Raw genomic sequence first — 22,333 nt, 5'->3', positions numbered from 1 at the left:
ATTGAAATGATCTAAAATTTAGAATGAGAAACAATGGCAGTGTGGTATAGGGTATAGAGTACTGAATTTGGAAAGAATAATACCTTAGTTTCGAATACTTACCCTCTGAAACCCTTATTTCCCACTATTCTATCCTTGACCTCAGACAACAGTTTGCATAATTGACCTCAGTCCTTAGATACGAAGGAAGCTTTTCCCTAAGAATATAGACTCACCATTCAGATGGAGGTGGGCAGTTATCTACTTTGCACCAAAAAGTCTTTTTCAAAATGTCTCTTCATGTCTAACAAATAGCCACTTATTAGTAAGATTAAAACTGAAGGAATGAATAAACAAGATCATCGAAGAGCATTAATGGGTAAAAGGCAGAACACTGTGGAAGTTGTCAGCACATTAGATAATCTCTCTGCTGTTTTTTATTATAGAAATTCAGTAGGAATTTTCTAGCATTCTAATGTGCAGCAAATTATCTTGAAGTTTGTGGTAATCAGCTACCATCTGCTCTGTCATTTTCCCTGATCCGAATACTGGGAATGTTTGCTTTTCAAACTCAATGTTAGTCTATTTCCTTGTTGTTGACTTTAAAAAATTACATTGCTAGCTCAGATTCTCATTCAAATATTCTTTGTTCCCCTGCCTTCTTTGAGACATCATTTTTGAACCATGAAAGATTCTAAAATATCTTCATGTAGCTTTTAAAATGTGCTGAATTGTCACATTGGGGAAAAGGGTGATGATATGATCCCTTTAATAAGTGTCATTCTAATGTTGGGATTGATATTTAATATTCTTTGAATTATTATTTTTGAGAAGTTATAAGTACCCTCAAAATTCTTGGGCAGCAAAGAAAAATGTTGTTTTCTTTTAAGGAAAAAAGATAGCCTTCTTGGACTAGTAAGAGTTTCTGCCTTTTTGTATGTCACACATTAAGTTCTCTAGAAGACCAATACTTGAATTATGAACACCATGTGGACATTTTTGGAAAGCATAATCCCAATTTTAACTTATGATGCCATCTTATTACAGTGAAAGATACATTCTAACAAAGCTGATCCCATCAGCCAAGTTTTAAGTATGAGTGTGAAAACTTGCTATTATAAGGATTTGAGGTGTTACATTATAATTTCAAGAGATTGCAGTTTTAGAGTTGGATATAAGAAAACTCCCTTATTTAATGGTGAAAGAAGGTGAAAACTAGAGAGGTTAAGAAAATAGCCCATAGTGTAGTCAAGATGGTGGCTTAGAAGAAGCAGAAGTTCAGACATCTGAAAACCCATCCTTACCAATCACAAACTTACTGCTACTAGGAGATTGAAAATCAAACCTAACAATAAGACAGAGCCATGGAACACTCCTGCTGGACTCAATCCAAAAGGTACACCCACCCCCCAAAAGGCAGAATCCGAGAAGACACAGGTTTAAGGGGAAGGCAGAAGGAAGGTCCCAGAACCCATCCCCCCCCCCAACTAGAGAACTAAGCCTCCAGTGGCAGCAGAAACCTCTGGGCAGGCAAAGGCACTGGTCTGGAGGGTGTACCTTGTGGGTGGGGCTATGCCAGGCTCAGAACGTCAAACACATGTGGCGGGGAGGAGCTGGAAAGGGAGCACAGAGCTGGAAGGCTGGACAGAGCTACAAAGACCCTCCATATTGCTCTAACCTTCCAGGAGGTTTTGGCCTCAGGACACATCCAGCCCAATCCAGCTGAACTTAATCCCATCAAAAGTGTTCATAGGTCAGGGAAGCCCAAACTCTAACAACCCTCCCTCACAGACTTCTGAACTTTAATTTAATCCAATCAAAAGACTCCAGAGGACAGGGAAGATCAAACTACAACATCCCTCCCCCACAGTCTGCAGGGAGAGACCTTCTGTCAAAGCTTCAAGAGGGGAGACTGACAGAAAACCCCAAAACAAAAAAAAATGAGAGGAGAAAGAGCACAGACAAATACAGGGAACAAAGAAGGGGGTAAATATGAGCAAACAACAGAAAAAGAAGAAAGAAATTACAATAGACAGCTTCTGTACAGGTAATGAGCAAAGAGAGAACAAAACAGAGGGGGAGGGATTAGCAAAGGAAAACTCAGAAATCCCAGCAAATTGTTTACTAGCTTTGGAAGAACTCAAAATGCAATTCAAAACACAATTAAGAGAGGCTGAAGACAATTGGGAAAATAACTTAAAAACTAAGATAAGTCATCTGGAAAAAGAAAATACTACCTTGAAAGTCAAAATCAATCAGCTTGAAAATGAGGCAAAGGAGACGAAAGATGAGGCAAAGAGGATGAAAGATGACTGCCCAAAAAAATCAGGCCAGAAGGAGAAGGATGACTAAAAAGCCAGGGATGAAATACAGTCTTTAAGAACCAGAATACAACAACTAGAATTAAGTGATCTCACAAGGCAGCAGGACACTATTAAACAAAACCAAAAGAATGAAAAATTGAGGAAAATATGAAACATCTCGTTCACAAAATGGAAGATTTAGAAAATCATTTGAGGAGAGACAATTTAAGAATCATTGTTCTACCAGAAGACCTTGACAACAGAAAAAGCTTGAACATAATACTAGAGGAAATTATTCAAGAAAACTGCCCTGCTATTATAGAACAAGAGGGAAAAGTGGAGATTGAAAGAATCCACAGATTACCTCCTGTACTTAATCCCCAACTAACAACACCCAGGAATGTTATAGTCAAATTCAAGAACTATCAGACAAAAGAAAAAATATTGCAAGCTGCCAAGAAGAAGTCATTCAGATACAATGGAACCACAGTGAGGATAACACAGGATCTGGCTGCATCTACACTGAAGGACCAAAAAGCATGGAATATGATATTCCAGAAAGCAAGGGAACTAGGTCTACAAAAAAGAATCAGCAAAACTGACTATATTCTTACAGGGGAAAGTATGATCATTCAACAAAATAGAAAAATTCCAAGAATTTGTAAAGAAAAGACCAAACTGGAACAGAAAATTTGATGTCCAAGCACAGAACTCAAGAGAACCATCAAAAGGTAATTAAAAAGAGAGAAAAAGAAAAAGAAAACAAAAAAAACCCAAAACTTTTTTAAATAGACTCAATAAGTTAAAATGATATGCATCCCTATAAGAAAAGAGGTCATTGGTAACTCTTAAAAACTGTTATCACCTGGGTAGCTAGAAGAATAACACTTAAAGGGAACAGTGACAAACTGTAGAGGATGAAATAACAAGACATAAAAATGTATATAGATATATGTATGCATAAATACATATACATTTATATATATATACACATATATACAACTGGAGCTTAAAAAGAGGTTAATACTAAAAGAAACAAAAGGGGGTAAATTTATATTTCACAAAGAAGCTCATGGCGGAAGGGGGGGAAAACATCAAAACAATGGAAGGGTGAACAGGTTGGAGACAGGAAATATTCAACTCTTATATGCATTGAAATTGATCCAAAGAGGGAAGAACAATCCAATCCATTGGGGTAGAGAATATATTCGTGCCCTGTAGTGGAGTAGAAGGGTAAGAAATGGGCTGGTGGGGAGGGAAGCAGTATAAGTGAAGGAGAGGGTGGGGGGTTAGTTTTAAAAAGACTGCAAAGAAAATAAGGGGGGTATAAAAAGGAAGGGTTTAGAAAGGGAAGTAAAATAAGGGAGGGAACTAGGGGGACTGATTAAAAACAAACATTGGTGTAGAAGGAAATAGAAGAAGAAAAGGCAGGACTAGGAGCAGAAATCAAAATGCTGGGAAATACACAGCTGGTAATCATAACTCTGAATACGAATGGAATGAAGTCACCCATAAAATGCAAGCAAATAACAGAGTGGATTAGAATCCAAAACCCTACCATATGCTGTCTACAAGAAACACACATAAGGAAGGTAGATATGCATAGGGTGAAAGTAAGATGATGGAGCCAAATCTATTGGGCATCAACTGATAAAAAGAAGGCAGGAGTAGCAATCATGATATTGGATAAAGCCAAAGTAAAAATAAATTTAGTTAAAAGAGATAGGGAAGGTAATTACATCCTGATAAAAGGCAGTATAGACAATGAGGAAATATCTGTACTCAGTATGTATGTACCAAATGGCATAGCATCCAAATTTATAAAGGAGAAACTAGTGGAGCTCAAGAATGAAATAGATAGAAAAACTATACTAGTGGGAGACCTGAACCTTCCTCTATCCGAACTAGATAAATCAACCCAAAAAATAAATAAGAAAGAGGTGAGAGAAGTGAAACAAATCTTAGAAAAATAAGAGTTAGTACATAGGTGGAGAAAAATAAATAGGGACAAAAAGGAATACACCTTCTTTTCAGTAGCACATGGTACATTCACAAAGACTGACCATGTATGAGGGCATAAAAACATTGCAAACAAGTGCAAAAGAGCAGAAATAATAAATGCAATCTTCTCAGATCACAATGCAATGAAAATAATAATTAGTAAGGGGACATGGAAAGGTAAATAAAAAAATTAATTGGCAATTAAACAATACAATTAATTAAACAATACAATTCTCCAAAACCAGTTTGTCAAAAAACAAATCATAGAAACAATTAATAATTTCATTGAAGAAAATGACAATGATGAGACATCCTTTCAAAACCTATGGGATACAGCAAAAGCAGTACTCAGGGAAATTTATATCCTTGAGTTAATATATTAACAAATTAGGGAGAGCAAATGTCAATGAATTGGGCATGCAAATTAAAAAAAAAAACTAGAAAGTGAACAAATTAAAAATCCTCAGATGAAGACTAAATTAGAGATCCTAAAAATCAAAGGAGAAATTAATAAAATGAAAAGTCAATTGGAAGAAATATTATTGGAATTGGAATTGGAATTAATGAAATGGAAAGTCAATGATTTAATAAATAAGGCTAGAAGCTGGTACTTTGAAAAACCAAATACAATAGACAAAGTACAGGTCAGTCTAATTAAAAAAAGGAAAGAAGAAAACCAAATTGGCAGTATCCAAGATGAAAAGGGAAACCTTACCTTTAATGACGAGGAAATTAAGGCAATCATTAAAAACTATTATGCCCAATTATATGGCAACAAATATGGCAATATAGGTGATATGGATAATTACTTACAAAAATATAAACTGCCTAGACTAACAGAGGAAGAAATAGATTACCTAACAACCCCATATCAGAAGAAAGAAATTGAAGAAGCCATCAAAGAACTCCATAAGAAAAAATCCCCAGGTCCAGATGGATTCACAAATGAATTCTATCAAACATTCAAAGAACAACTAACCCCAATATTATACAAACCATTTGACAGAATAGGTAAAGAAGGAGTTCTACCAAATTCCTTTTATGACACAAATATGGTACTGATCCCAAAACAAGGCTGGTCAAAAAGAGAAAGGAAACTATAGATCAATCTCCCTAATGAATATAGATGCAAAAATCTTAAATAGGATACTAGCAAAAAGACTCCAGCAAGTCATCACAAGAGTTATTCACTATGACCAGGTAGGATTCATACCAGGAATGCAAGGATGACTCAATATTAGGAAAACCATCCACATAATTGACTATATTAACAAGCAAACTGACAAAATCACATGGTTATCTCTATAGATGCAGAAAAAGCCTTTGATAAAATATAACACCCATTCCTATTAAAAAGACAAGAAAGTATAGGAATAGAAGGGCCTTTCCTAAAAATAATAAACAGTATATATCTAAAACCATCAGCTAACATCATCTGCAATGGGGATAAACTAGAAGCCTTCCTAATAAGATCAGGAGTGAAACAAGGATGCCCATTATCACCTCTATTATTTAACATTGTACTAGAAACACTAGCTGTAGCAATTAGAGAAGAAAAAGAAATTGAAAGTATTAAAATTGGCAATGAGGTGCCCAAGCTATCACTTTTTGAGGATGATAAGATGGTCTACTTAAAGAATCCTAGAGAATCAACCCAAAGGCTAGTCGAAATAATCAACAACTTTAACAAAGCTGCAGGATACAAAATAAACCTGCATAAGTCATTAGCATTTCTGTATATCTCCCACTCATTTCAGCAGCAAGAATTAGAAAGAGAAATTCTATTTAAAATCACCCTAGACATTATAAAATACTTAGGAATCTATCTGCCGAGACAAATATAGGAACTATATGAACATAACTACAAAACACTCGCCATACAATTAAAACTAGATCTAAACAATTGGAGAAACATTTATTGCTCATGGGTAGGATGAGCTAACATAATAAAAATGATAATCCTACCCAAATTAATTTACTTATTTAGTTCCATATCCATTGAACTACTAAAAAATTATTTTACTGAATTAGAAAAAAAATACATAACAAAGTTCATTTGGAAGAACAAAAGATCAAGGATATCCAGTGAAAACATGAAAAAAAAATGCAAAGGAAGTAGGACTTGCAGTCCCAGATCTCAAACTATACTATAAAGCAGTGGTCATCAAAATAATTTGGTACTGTCTAAAAGACAGAAAGGAGAATCAGTGGAATAGACTTGGGGTAAATGACCTCAGCAAGACAGTCTATGATAAGCCCAAAGATCACAGTTTGGGGGACCAAAACCCACTATTTGATAAAAACTGCTGGGAAAATTGGAAGACAGTATGGGAGAGATTAGGTGTGGATCAACATCTCACACCCTACCCCAAGATAAATTCAGAATGGGTGAATGACCTGAATATAAAGAAGGAAACTATAAGCAGATTAGGTGAACACAGAATAGCATACTTGTCAGATCTTTGGGAAAGAAAAGAATTTAAAAACCAAGCAAGAGCTAGAAAAAAATCACAAAATATAAAATCAATAATTTTGATTACATCAAATTAAAAAGTTTTTGTACAAACAAAACAAATGCATCCAAAATTGTAACCACAAAAATAAAAAAAGAAATGACCTTACACTGTAAAAAAAAAAATAGCCCATAGTCACATAGCTAATGACTGACCATTGGAACTGAGATTTGAACCCAATTCTTCTCATTTCAAGTTCAGTGCTCTTTCCCATGAGATAGCTAGATCGATGAAGCCATCTATTTGAAAATCAGGAAGACTTCATCTTCCTGAACTACCGTCTGGCCTCTGACACTAGCTGCATAACCCTGGGCAAGTCACTGAACCCTGTTTTCCTCCATTCTTAATTTATAAAATGAGCTAGAAAATGAAATGGGAAACCATCTAATATCTTTGCCAAGAAAAATCCAAGATGGGTCCCAGTGAGTCTAACATGACTAAAATGACTAAATAACTCCTAGTTTTGAGTAGATGACTTTTGAAATTCCTTCCATGTCTAAAATATTATATAATTCTTGTCATCCATCCTCCCTATTACATTCTTTCCATTCTCACTTTAGTACCCTTGACTATGAGGGTCTCATATTGATGTGGAAAAGAAAAAAATCGACCAAAGAATAGAATTTCACCCCATAAAAATCTCATAGTTATAGAGGAACTAAAAGGCCATCTAGAGCAATCCTTACCGGAACAAAGATTTCTGGTGCAACACACCTGACAAGTGGTTACCCAGCATTTGCTAGACTTATAGTGAACAAAAACCTATTACTTTCTGAGGCAGTTATTCCTTTGTAAAGCAATAATTATAAGGAAGTTTATCTTCATGTCAGATCTAAATTTGCCTCTTGGAAACTTCTACTCATTGCCACTTGTCAACCCCCCTGAGCAGAGCATGTGGAATCTCTTTGCCATTTGAGGGCCCTTCAAGTATTTGAACAAGACGATTATGTTCTCCACAATTCATCTTTACTTCAAGCTAAACAACCCCAGTTCCTTCAAACAGTTTCCTAGGTCATAAACTCGAGCCATCCATCATCTTGCTTGACCTTTCTCTGTATACTGGTTAGCTTAGCAGTGGCAGCTAGATTCAATTCAATTCAATAATTCAATAATGTTGAGGATAAAAAAGGGGGGCAAAAGTGAGTCCCTGACCTCAAGAAGTTCACAATCTAATTGGAGGACAACATGCAAACAAATATATATGCAAAGTAAGCTATGTATAGGATACATAGGAAATGATTAAGAGGGAAAGCCAAGTGGCATGGTGGATAAAGCACTGGGCCTGGAATCAGGAAGACCTGAGTTCAAATTTGACCTCAAAATACTTAGTAGCTATTTCATTCTAGGGGCAGGTGACTTAACCTTTGTCTGCATCAATTTCATCAAATACCCAATGGACTTAATAATAGTGCCCACCTCCCAGGGTTGTTTTGAAGATAAAATGAGATAATGCTTATAAAGCATTTAGTGTAGTGCCTGAGAGATAGTAGGTGCTTAATAAATGCTTCTTTCCTTCCTTCCTAAAATGAGGTAATTAGTGCAGCATAATAATTGAACAAAGAATACCTGAATTGATATAATCCCCCAAAATTCACCTAATGAGTCCTTAACTATGATATGGCCCTGCTGACTTATGTTGAGTTTATATTCCACTATACCTCATAGAGACATTTTTAGAAAAAGCCATCCATTCTCTATCTTGTCAAGTTAACATTTTGAACCTATGTATAAGACTTTATTTTACCTTGAATAATACTCAGTTTGTTTCATCCTTCTGGTATTTCAGGATCTTTTGTAATCCTAATACTACCCCCAGTGTATTAGTTAAACCATTTAGATATTCTAAACATTTTCAGACATACAAAAGGCTGGCTAGAACACTTTGCTCATAATTTGGAATTTTCTAACTCCCTTCTCAGACCCTATTTGTTGCCTGCTCTTATTTCATTTCTAAAATTGTCAAATGTGATTTGAAATTAACTCTTCCTCCTCCCAAAGAATTTTATGTCTTAGACCACAAACTTACAACTGCACATTTTGAGTTAAGGTGAGATTTTTTTTATCAGGTGCAATCTCATATTCTGCCTGTACCAAAAAGCCTGTAAGATTACTCCCCCCTGTAAGCATTCATTCACTTACTTTCAAAAGCTTTTGTGCTCATTGTTTCCATAATTGAATATTAACTCCCTTATTTGCTCACATATATGTACATTTTGAACATTCAAAATTAGAAGCCGTCTGCTTAAGTAACTTATTATCTCCTATTTCATAGTCCTCCTGGGAAAAACTATTCTATTGGCCACAATACGTGAAAATGCGGGTTTCAGAATGAAGCTAATCCTGAATAACCTCTGCTTGTCACTTTGATATTAAGGGAACCACTTGGCTGCCTGTTAAATATCAATTTAATTTTGAAACTGCTTACCTGGCTTTGGGGACTACTCTTGCCTATAGGCGAACATAACTCCTAATGTTATTGGTAGAAAGGAGTGTGAGGAGTGGTGAAATACTTTTTAAAGGACAGTGAATAGTTAAGAGGTCCATTTATTTATCTAAATCATTGTTGGAGTATGAGCTGCCAACTAAAGCATCTCAAGCCTTAAAGCAAATCCAGACATGTACTAAAGAGCAGACTGGGTTTACTATGAAGAGATCATCATTCCCTAGGCCAGAATTTAGAAAGAACTTAGCCCCCAGCACAGCTAAAGTTATATTTCATCATGAATATTAACTTTTGACCTTGGGCTTTATTTTACCATTGGCACTTGGAGAGACACTGAACCCTGATGAGTCATTTGTTACCCACCATTCTTAGTGCGGCTACATGAAACATCCATGTGCTGTTTATCACAGCATTTGTAGTTGAAATGCCACTTGCTGTCTCTTTGCCTTGACCAAAGGCATAACTAATAAAGGGTGAGTAGGGATTTGGCTTACACTGTTCAAAGAGAAGGGCACTGAAAGAAACTGTGTTCCCTCTACAGAGTAGGGAGGAAGGAGGACATTAGTATATGGATCTTTGTCGTTAGTTTGGGGCCATGTTAATTTCACTGAGAAATATACAAAAACTACATTAAGAAGACTCTTGTAAATGTAATGTAAAACTACATTAAAAAGACTACATTAAGAAGTTCTATGAAGTCAGGGATCATGTTTCTCCCTTTAGGCAACTAACATAGTGCATTGGAACTCAGTAAATACTTTTTGAGTAAATGAATGAATAATTAGTAGACTGAGCGTTCAATAAAGCATATTCTATTTTGAAAATTCTATTGGGAGAAATTTTGGTGGTTGATTCACTATTCAGCCTTCAGAATAAGTTTAGCTGGCATTGTTTACTTATACATGATCTCTAAAATTTTTCCTTTTTGTGAATTTAATGTTATCTTCTAAGAATCTCTTCATTATAGATATGGATATGACTGAGATGTATTGAAAAAAAATTTTCAGCAGTTATATTGCTTTTAGATTTCTTTGGAACTCTCCATCACAATTTCTTTTCTCCAGAAATTCATCACTGGAAAATCTCATTGTGCTGCAAAATTGCCACTCTGATTAAAGGGCAGGGTCATGAATCCAAGACTTTGATTTGAAGAGGAAACTTAGCACATGTTTTCTTCCCCTTACCTACCAACTACATTGCTTTTAGACTTTTATTGAACTCTCCATCATGCCCCATCACCAAATTGGGTACCTTCCCCTTCTTTCAGCTTTCTTTTCTTTCCACTCAAACACTTCTATATTTTTTAATCAGTACCATATTGTTTTGATGATTATTGCATTGCAATACAGTTTAAGGTCTGGTATGACTAGGTTACCTTCTTTTATTAATTGATTCTCTTAATATGCTTGATCTTTGTTTTTCCAGCTGAATTTTATTATTTTTCTAGCTCTATGAAATTTTTTTTGAATATTTTGATTGGTGTGTCACTGAATAAATAGATTAGTTTAGGTGAATTGTTATTTTTGTCATATTGGCTTGACCTACCCATGAACAAATAATGTTTCTCTAATTGTTTAGATCTGAGTTTATTACTTTGAAAAGTGTTTTATAATTATTCTTATATAGCTACTGAAATTGTCTTGACTTCCCAAGTAGTTTATATTGTTTGCAATTTTTTACATGGAAATTCTTTCTGTCTCTTGCTGCTGGAATTTGTTGGTAATATATAGAAATACTGATGATTTATGTGGGTTCATTTTGTATCCTGTAAATGTGCTGGTTATGTATTATTTCAACTAGTTTTTATTTGATTTGCTGTAAGTACACCATTATATTGGCTGCAAAGAAGAATAGTGTTTCCACATTGTCTATTCTAATTTCTTCAATTTCTTTTTCTATTGTTCTTACTAGCATCTCTAGTATGGTACTGAATGATAGTGATGATAATGGGCATCCCTGCTTCACCCCTCATCTTATTGGGAAAACTTCTAGTTTATCCCCATTACAGATAATGCTTGCTGAAAGTTTTAAATATATACTACATATTGTTTTAAGGAAGAGTCCATTTATTCCTAGGCTTTCTACTATTTTCAAGAAGAATGAGTGTCATATTTAAAAAAAAAACTTTAAGTGCATCTATTGATATAATCACATGATTTCCTTGTTTTGTTATTGATATGATCAATTATGCTGATATTTTCCTAATAATGAACCAGCCCTGAACTCCTGAAATAAATCTCTACTCTAGTCACAGTGTATGATCTTTGTGAGATAAGATATTACTGTAATTTTCTTGCTAACATTTTATTTTAGAACTTTGCATTAATAATCATTGAGGAAATTAATCTATAACTTTCTCTGTTTTTATTCTTCCTGGCTTAGATATCAGCATTATACTTATGTCATATACAGAATTTGGTAGGACTCCTTCTTTACCTCTTTTCCCAAATAGTTTATTTATTATTGGAATTAATTATTTCTTAACCATTTGAAGGAATACAATTTTGAATCCCTCTGGTCCTGGGGATTTTTTCTTAGTGAGATCATTTATGATTTATATAATTTCTTTTTCTCAGATAGGGTTATTTAAACAATCTACTTTTTCTTCTGTTAATATGGGAAATTTATATGTTTTGTAAATATTTGCCAATTTTGCTAAGGTTGTTAGACTTATTAGCATATTATTGGACAATATATCTTCCAATAATTGCTTTAAAATTTCATCTTCATTGGAAATGAACTATTTTTTAAGAATTTAATATTGGTACTTTGCCTTTTTCTTTCTTTTTTTTTAATATAAAATTAACCAGTTTTATCTATTTTATTGGCTTTTGAAAAAAACAGCTCCTAATTTTATTTATTAGTCCAATATTTTACTTTTAATTGTATTACTCTCTCCATTGATTTTCCGGATTCCAATTTGGTGTTTAATGAGTGATTTTTAGTTTGTTCCTTTTCTGTTTTTTTTTAATTATCTACATAATTTATCAATCTGTAATTTCTTTCCTGCATTTGAAAATTTCTACCAAGAATGACTTTGGCTATGTCCTACAAATTTTTAGAATGTTGTTTCATTTTTATTATTTTCTTTAATGAAATGACTAATAATTACTAATATTTGTTCTTTGATCCTCACATTCTTTAGGATTAAATTATGTAGTTTTAAATTAATTTTTTTACTTTGCTTCCACAACCTTTTATTACATGTAATTTTTATTGAATTGTAGTTCTAAAAGAACTACATTTTAAAATTATTTTTATTATTATTATATGATATATATTATATATAAATATATCATTTATATTATTATATATTATATATATAACATATATATTATTAAATATAAATAAATATATTTAATATTAAACTACATAGTTTAATATTTCTACTTTTCTGCATCTTGTGAAGGTTCTTTATATAGCTTAGAAGATGGTTTACTTCTTTTAATTCTCATTCAGTTTTTCTTTCAAGGTCTATAATATGAAATTTTATTCATCTCTTTCTTATTTATTATTTCTTTAGATTTTTCATTTTTGAGAGAAGAAAGTTGAGGTCTCTTGCTACTATAGTTATAGTATTTTCTCTTGTAACTTATTTAACTTTTCCTTTTTGGATTTCTATGCTATGCCATTTAGTGAATGTACATTTAGCATTGATAGTATTTCATTGTTTATGGTACCTTTTAGCAAAATGTAGTTTCCCTGCTTATCTCTTTTAATTAGGTCATTTTCTTTTTTCTTTTTCTGAGATCTTAATTGTTACATCTGCTTTTTTTTTTTTTACCTGAGCTGAAGCATCATAGATTCTGTTTAAGCCCCTTATGGTTATTCTTTGTGTGTCTCTTTATTTCAAGTTTTATTCTTGAAAACATATTGATGGATCCTGGTTTTTAATCTATTCTGTAATTCACTTCCATTTTATGTGTAAGTTCAAACCATTCATATTCATAGTTGTGTGTATTATGTAATACCTTCATTCTATTATGTTCCCCATTTATTCCCCCCTCTCTTTTTCTCTTTCTCTCTCTCTCTCTCTCTCTCTCTCTCTCTCTCTCTCTCTCTCTCTCTCTCTCTCTCTCTCTCTCTCTCTCTCCCCGTTCCACCTCAAAATTCTATTCTGCTTCTTACCCCTGCCTTTCTTAATCTGCCCTCTTTTCTCTCAGCCCCTGCTTCCTTCCCTTATACTTTTCCTATCCTACTTCCCTATAGGGTAAGAGATATATTTACACTCAACTGAGTGTGTATGTTATTCTTTCTGTGGACCAATTCTGATGAGACCAAGGTTTAAGTATTACCTGCTAGCCTCTATCTTGTCTTCCACTGTAAAAAAAAAAAAACAAAAAATACTCTTCATTTTGCAAATCTTTTGAGATAATTTCCATCATTCTTCCTCTACTTTCCCCTTTCCCTCAGTGTGTTCCTTTTTTAAAAAATCTTAATTAAATTTTTTAGGAAATCCTTTTTATATATTTCTAACTGTCCTAATAATATATTCAAGTTCTTAGGACTTATAAATATCATATTTCCATATAAGATTATAAAAAGTTTAACCATATTGAGTACTTTATGATTTTTATTTCATGTTTTCCTTTTTATACTTCTGTTGAATATTGTATATGAGAGTCACATTTTCAGTTCAGCTCTAGTCTTTTCATCAGGAATACTTGAAAGTCCTCTATTTTATTAGATTTTCACTTGTTCCTTTAAAGTATTATGCTCAGTTTTGCTGGATAGTTTATTTTTGTTATAATTCTAGCACCTTTGACTTCTGAAATATCATATTCTCAACTCTCTGCTCTTTTACTGTGGAAGTTGCTGATGCTTTTGGATCCTGACTCTGGCACTACATCATTTAAATTGTTTCTGGGTGTTTGCTATATTTTCTTCTATATCTGGGTGCTCTAGAATTTGGTTATAATATATCTTGCAGTTTATATTTGAGGATCTTTTTCATGAGTTTATTGGTAGATTTTTTCAGTTATCTCTTTTACCAGCTCATTCTGACATAAAAAGGTAGTTTTCTTTATAATTTTTAAGATATGATTTCTAGACTCTTTTTAAAAAATCATTGATTTCAGGAAGCTCAATAATTCTCAAGTTATCTCTCCTCAATCTATTTTCCAGGTCAGAGGTTTTTCCAATGAGATAGTTCCCATTTTCTTCATTATTTTATTGAACCTCTTTTTTCCATTTAGCCAATACTGTTTTTTTAAAGAATTCTTTGGTTCTATGGATTTTATGCCTCTTTTGCTATTGAACTAATTCTGTTTTTTAAGATGTTATTTTCTTGAGTGTTTTTTGCACCTGTTACCAAGCTATTGATTTCCTTTTCAGAATTTTCATGTATTTTTCTTATTTCTTTCCCCATTTCCTCTCTACCTTTTTAATTTTAAAATCATATTTTACACTATTTTAGAAATTTTTATTGGTATAAACTCCAATTCACATTTTTTTCCCTTCTGAGAATTTGCTTATAACTGCATTGACATTGTTGCGTCCTGAATTTTTTTTTAATTGATCTTCACTGTCCCCTTAGTATAGCCAGGTTTTATTTTGATTGGGTTTTTCCTCATTTTTCCAGCCCATTCATTGACATTTGATTTTATATCAAAATTGGCTCGTTCCTAATCTGAAGGGAGCAAGGTTCCAAGCCTCATGTCTTTTGTTCTGGTGTTTTCAAGGCTTCAGAACTAGTTCCAGGAGTCTGTAAGTTTTAAGTACTTTTGAGGTAGTATGATCTAAGGAGAGGTATAGTCACTGCTCTCCTGGCCAATGCTCTGGTATTTACTCAGGAAGGAACTTTGTTCCCCTATGGCTTCAAGTGGAAGTGCTCCTTTTTTGTTTTACAACTGAGAGCAAGGTTCCTACTACCTTATGAGTGACCAAAAGTACTCTTGTTTTCTCCAGAACTTGTGACCAAGACCCTTTTACCCCTTTAGCTGCAAATTTTAGTGCTCTTTTCCACCCTGGAACTACAGCATGGTACAATATATGGGCATTGCAATAGGGTCCTATAATTTCTTTCTGACCACTGTCTGACCCCTTATTGTCTGTAAGCTGAGAACTCCTGAAGATGTTGCTACTATTTTGGGCCAGTTTATTACCCACCTGAGACAAACCTTTCCTGCCAACTTCTTAAGTCTTATTGGGCTGGAAAATTACTTCACCCCAACTTCCAGGTGTTTTCTCCGCTTCAGAATTTGATGTGTCATTATTTTAACATTTTTGGAGGGGAATTTGGTAGAGTTCAGGGAAGTTCCTGTTTTTACTCTGCCATCTTGGCTCCACCTCACCTCATTTACTTTTTCAAACACTCAGATGGATACAAGAAAATGTTTCCCAATGTCCATTTGTTTTAGGGTAATGACTATTCTTTTTAGGATGGTTTTGGTAGCTTCTTTTTCTACCAATACTTCCCAGTTTCACAATGGAAAAATTTCTTCATTTGTCATCCTAAGAAAGAACCAATCCAATCCTAGACACTATTGATGTGTTTTCAATCACCTTAATTTTAAATCTTAAAGTTTTAACTGAGGCAATCTTTACATAATTTTAACTGAGTGAAGTTTTCTTTGCTTTGTTTAGGGAAATCTTTGGCAGAGGGTGAGCAATTAAAATATTTTCCATAATAAGACTCTTTACAAAAAAAGGAGCATATAAAGGGATACTTATAGCCAACAGGGGAGAAACCATAATGCCCAGATAAGTCAAGATTTATAGCAAAAAAAACAAAAACAAAAAACATGATACAATGCGATTGTAGGCTTGGTTAAATTATGCCAGTTATTGTAAATGATACTGCCAGCTTATTTAGATTTTTTTAACCTCCAGCAATAACAGATTATTTTGATAAATTATTCATACCATTGCAATGTACACCTTTTGAAATTTGCATCTCTGGCAGCAAATAAGCACTCTTCTACGGCTGCAGTCCCCTTGGCCAGACAGAATGGCCAAAGGCTGCTTCACGATTAATTTCATCTCAGTATGGTAATTATCATACTGAAATGAAGTAATGCCCAGAAATATGCTTTCCTAGAGCTACAAATGCAAACTGTTTTTAGCCTAAGAGCTTTTAAACATGTTGTAACTTTTAGTTCTGAGATGAATGTCCCCCTAACTCATTTGTGGACTTTCTAGCTATAAAGATTAAGGTTAGGCAGCTGCTTAAATAGCACTGCCCCCAAACATTCAGGATTTAATTCAATATTAATTTAAAGCTTCATTTGACACCTAGATGAACTGAAAAATAAACTCTCATTAGTTTTACCTATTGGATTTAAGAGTAGATGAGTGTATCAGAAAGAAGAAATATTTTCTAAGTGGCTAAAATTCTAGTTTTATATGTCACTAGATCACAGTTCATATTATAGTGGAAAAAGTACCAGATTTGGAATCAGGGAGACTTGGGTTAAAAACTATTATATATTACTCTTGTGATAATGAGAAAATCACTCCTAAGAAGTCAGTGTCATTTTCTGTTTCTGTAAAATGAAAACATTGATCATCTGTATTAGTTTTATCACTGGATGGCTGTGAGGATATATTATACTAAAGACTGTAAAACACTTTGCAAATTAAGCAAAGCATTATATAAACATGGATATTATTAGTGATGGTGGCATTATTGTTGGCTCCTCCGATCACTTCAAAGGGACTTAAATTCACTGTTCCCACTTTTTGTTTTCTTCATCTGTCTAATGATAAAATCTATTTCAAGTTTTCATTCAGGGAATCAGTAAGAGGGCCTTAAATATGATTTAGTCTCATTTTATAGATATCCTTAATAAAAGAGACATGTAATTGGTTTCTGACATCCAAAATCAAGTAGAGCTTGGTGTGGTAGTGTGGTCCCAATAACTCCTGCTAATAAAGAGACTGAGATTGGTGGATTACTTTAGTTCAAAGCTTAAAGCTGATTAGGGGTCTGTATTTAGTTTGGCATTACCATGGAGAGCTCCTGAAAGGATGGCCATCAGCCTGCCTATGGAAGAGTAAACTGGCCCAGGTCAGAAAGAAGTGGCCCCAAATTTCTATAGTGACAAGCAGTAGAATAGAGGCTATGAGTGGCCACTGTATTTTTGGTCTGATAGATATGAGAGACCAAGTTAAAAAAAAGTCAAGTGTGTTAAAGTAAACTCATTTAAAGGGTTTCACAGGCACTGAGGACTTCAAAAGATCCTTATAAAATAACTGATTATATATGTAGTTTAAAATAAGTTCATGAAATGCTTAAAATAGAAATATGGGCTTTCTGCTGAAGATACTCATCTCTAGGTCAATTATGAAAAAGTCTGTTCCATACTAAAAGGTTTAGTTTTATATAGATATATGTATAGATATCATTTTTCTCCTTTTTTGCTAGCCATATGTTAACAATGTCTACACAAATATAGAAGAATCAGAAAAAAGGAAATGTTTGTTATCTCCTATTTGTCATGGATCCTTTATATTGCTAGGTCTTTCAGTAGGCACTTGGAAGTACTCTTTCTTTTCTCCTATTAAATTGATAATTGATTGTTCAATATCTCCAAGGGAATATTTTCCTGATGTTTTTATGCAGTTCTAACCTTGCTGAGGTCAACAGATCCTGTCTTTGTTAGCAGGTTCAAAAATTTATCAGTTTTGATTTTCCTAATGTACTTTGGGCTATTTTATTTATAAGGCCCTATTTTCCCTTACTTCCTCCTACCTTGATAGTATTAGGAAGTTTTGATAATGCTTTTATCTGAGTTAATAAGATTTCCTTTTCATACTGTATTTTTTCACTAGGAAATATATATTTAGATCTCTATTTACATATAGATATTTGTTTGTGATATATATATACACAGATATATGTTTTTCTAAGTCTCTTCAAACAAAAACAACAAAAATTAAACTTTCAATTCAGAAGAGATTTCTAACTTTTCATTCTAGTTCCCATGATTTAATGGGAGACAGATTAAAAAAAAACAGCAGTGAGAAAGTTGCCTATCTTAACTACATGCACTCCCTGGGCTGTCTTCATAATTCCACATCTTCTAATGTTAATATGAGATTTTCCTTTATTATCATGGGTCTTCAAGAGCTAAAACTGTGTAGGGAAGCAGATGTCAAGTCTGATCTTCTCTGTATGTGGTCTCTGTCATTAAGAAGCTGCTGGAGTCACAGAATGGATATATTTGGGCAGATTTCTGGGGAAAAACATATAATCTTTAATGCTGTTAATACCCATTAAAAGAGGCAAAGCATCCATAGTAGTTGTATGGTACTAAGAGATGGAAGGGTTTTGAAAGAGGGATAGCACAATGGAAGATGCGGGGTAGCCAGTGGGCATCAGGGCTGTGCTGTGTGCTTGAGGAGGGAGCACCAATCTGAGTAAAGTATGCATAAGAAAATATAGATTACATTTTTAAAAAGTCTACTTTATAGATCTGGCTAGAGTCAGTCATAGATGGCATTTCCTCTGACAATCAATATGGAAATGATACTAAGAATATAGATAAAAGGTAGTGAGGTGTCAGTTTATTTAAGAAGATAAAAAATCAGCAAAGCAAGAATCCGCTCATTTTCCAGGAAAAGAGGAGCAACATATTTCAAAAGTTAAAAAAAATGCCTTACATTTAGAGTCAGGAAATCTATATTCAAATCACAATTACGACATTATTCATTTGAATGTTTGATCATGGGCAAATGACTTCAACTCTCCAAATTTCAGTTACCTTATCTAAAAAATGGGAATAATAATTTCACTATATGTCTCATGGGAAAATATAATGTGTTATATAAATATGAGTTATTATTCAGAGAATAACTTTTCCTTTTCCTAAAACCCTTAGATTTTCTGAGTAGGACTACTAGGTTTATATCCCAAAGAGGTCAAAGATTGGGGAAAAGGATTTACTTATACAAATATGTTTATAGCAGCTCTTTTCTGGTTGCAAAGAATTAGAAACTGAGGGAATGCCCATAAATTAGGGAGTAACTGAACAAGTTATGGCATATAATTGTAATGAAATACTGTGCCATGAGAAATGATAAACAAGATGATCCCTAAAAAGCTGAAAAGACGTGAATTGATGAAAATTGAAGTGAACAGAACCAGGAGAACTTTATACATATTAACAGCAATAATGTACAATGATCCACTGTGATTGATAACCATTATCAGCAATACAAGAATCTAGGACAATTCTAAGGGACTCATGATGAAAAAGGTTATCTATCACCATTGAAGGAATTGCTAAGAGTCTGAATGCAGATTGAAGCATACTATTCTTTACTTTTTTTTCTCTAGTGTAAACAATATGTCTTCTTTCATAACATGGTGAACTAGCATATATGTGTTGTATGATAATATGTGTAACCTTTATCATATCGCCTGCCATCTTATTAGAAAATAATTATAAAAATTGTTTTGACCTGAAATCTGGAAATTAAAAAAAAAATTTAAAGAGATTATCTGAATGGGGTTAGTGAAGAGAGAAGGGAGATTACTATCACTAAAGTAATAAGCTCATAGAATCACAGACATATAAGGGACTTCTAAGCCTATATAGACCAAATGTTTAGAAAAATTTAAATGACTAATAATCAATTGCTGTATTATTATTTTAAAATGGAATCATACTGGTGATATCTAAGTTCCTTTCAATTTAAATGTATGTGTTTATGACAGAATACCAGAAACTTACCTACAAATGTGTCTCCACACAGAGTTCTAAAAGTCTGACATATATTTCTTTCTTACTACACTTAATTATTCATTTCCCTCTCCAATTTATGCTCTGGGTTACAAGAGAGTCAGCCAATCACAATTTACTTGCGAATAGGGTTCCCTAAAATCTCACCTTGATCTTTTTGTCCTTCTCTTCCCTTGTGGACTATTTTCTCCTCCATACTCTGCCAAAGAAGCATTCCAGGTGTCTCTCAATTTCTTAGATATTTAATAGAAATAGTAAAAGAAACCAGGGCTCTCAACACAATATATTCTAACTCTCTGCTCAGCATTTTCTCTGGTAATCCTCCATGTCTGGAATTCTCTCCATCCTTATTCTCACTTCTGACTTTCCTGGCTTCATTTCAGTATCTGCTAAATTTACACTATAAAAAGTCATTTCCTACCCCCCTTTAATCTTAGAGCCTTTCCTGTGATATTATTTCTAGTTTATTCTTTCTAAGTCGTATCTATATATGATTACTTGAATGCCAATTTCCCCACAAGTCTGTGAACTCTTTGAGAATAGGGACTGCCCTTTTTTTTGTTTATTTTTCTTTCTATCCTAGCTCTCAGCTTAGTACCTAACAGGTAAAATGAGCTAAATAATGCTTAATGACTATGGATTGACTGATTGACTGACAAATTATGACTCAGGTACCTACAAGCTATGTGATCCTGGGCAAGTAACTTAAACTTCACTAATCTTCAGTTTCCTCATCTCTAATACTCTGAAAATAAAAGTACATTATTTAAGGATTATACAAAGTGCTTTACAAGCATAAAGTATCATATAAATGGTGACTATTATAGATGTGAATGTTATTTTCCAATGTATAGTCTTAAATGCATGTAAGGTAGTGTTTCAAAATATTTTATAGCAAGAATTTAGTTAATATATGATGAATAAATAAAGTTAATTTCTACTAAAATATGTTTCCCAAATAGATAAAGGTATCTACTCTGGAGATTCTTATATCCTAAATGGAATGGATGGGAATTACATAACTAATTGAGACTATTTTCCTTTGCTAGAACCTTTATAATATAGTGAAAGATTATGGTCTTGGGGATAATAAAGATCATAATTAAGGTGATTAATTAGCTCACTCAACAATGTGAAAATAAGGATTGGAAATTGAAACTTTTTTTTTGGTTTGGCAAGAAACAAGTCCATCAGGAAAAATCAGTAGAGCTTTGCTTATAAGTATTTGCCAAAAAAATTCTTGATTTAATCATGTTGTGTTCTAATTCTTGCCAGTCACATAGACTTAAATAAACTCTAGTCAATGTTTCATGTTAATTCAATGGAGTAAGTGTATGTAAATAACCCAGACACAGTATTGTGCCCTGTAATTAGTAGATAACTATTAAATATTTGTTGTCCTTTCTAGCTCTAAGATTTACACTTTACAAAAGTGAATATGCTTTTATATCTAGAATACTAGGTCAAATAGTTTTATCATATTACTAATCATATTGAATATATTTAATTTCTTTAATACATTATCAACTATAATTAATCAATAAAATGTAAATGAGGGTCTTATTTTTAGTTTGTAATTTCTATGCTACTATTATCTATTTTTTAAATATGGCTTTGTTGTTGTGTGTTTAATATCCTGTTTCTCTGGGGGGAAATTTACAAAGGATCTGAAAAAAGAAATAGAAAACTTAGAAAAAAGCAATATACTCCCTCAATATTCCATACCACATACAATTGCCTTCAGCCACACTAACTATTGGTAGGAGGAATAGTGCTGAGAATAAATGACAATAGAGGTAATGTCATCTTACAGGCAAAAAGCTAAAGTCTAAAAGTTGGCTGTTCTCATGCTCCATTCTTAGATTTGCCATTGACTGACTTTGAATAGGTAACTTTATCTATGAATTCTTCAACAATATAATAAGAATTATAGACAATGTAGTATTTATTTGTCAGAGATCTTTTTTATTTTATTATTTTGTTTTGCTTGATATTTTCCTTTGCAGGCTGTATACAAATGCAAAATATTATTGTGACCATCATTTAATATTAAAGCAAAAGCAGTTTTCAGAGGCATTATTCCATGCATTTATTTGGTTCAGTCATATTTCCCTGACTAAGCTTCACATTCTTGCTAATAATTGTCTTCATTTTTTTTTCCACTGGAAAGATTACTATTTGTTGTTTCTCTTACATTTACATATTTTTGTGATATAATACTTCATAGTAATTGGTTTAATTTGTTCTTATTTAAGAGAGTGGGAGACCTTCTGAAGCCAGACCAGGGACTATAAAAGTGGCTACACAAGGTAAGGAATGAAATCTTTCTCTCATCCTTTTACTGATTCATTTTCATATTGTACTTGGAGATAAAAGCTGTGAGTTCTGTTTATTGCAGAACACCACCAT

General features: G+C 33.2%; 1 protein-coding gene across 26 annotated transcripts in view; it reads left to right on the top strand.

Annotated features, from left to right (window-relative positions):
• The window catches only part of TRDN (triadin), a 547,971-nt gene that overhangs the window by 302,193 nt on the left and 223,445 nt on the right, over nt 1–22,333 (top strand). For all 26 annotated transcript variants that reach the window (XM_056818706.1, XM_056818721.1, XM_056818719.1 and 23 more), the window contains one exon: nt 22,180–22,233. In XM_056818706.1, the coding sequence (XP_056674684.1) occupies nt 22,180–22,233 (54 nt within the window). The remainder of the gene's footprint in view (nt 1–22,179; nt 22,234–22,333) is intronic.

The sequence above is a fragment of the Monodelphis domestica genome, chromosome 2 (genome assembly GCF_027887165.1).
Source record: "Monodelphis domestica isolate mMonDom1 chromosome 2, mMonDom1.pri, whole genome shotgun sequence".
In the NCBI taxonomy this organism is placed as follows: Eukaryota; Metazoa; Chordata; class Mammalia; order Didelphimorphia; family Didelphidae; genus Monodelphis; species Monodelphis domestica.
Note: the sequence above shows the minus strand (reverse complement) of the source record. Positions and strands in the feature narration are given on the sequence as shown.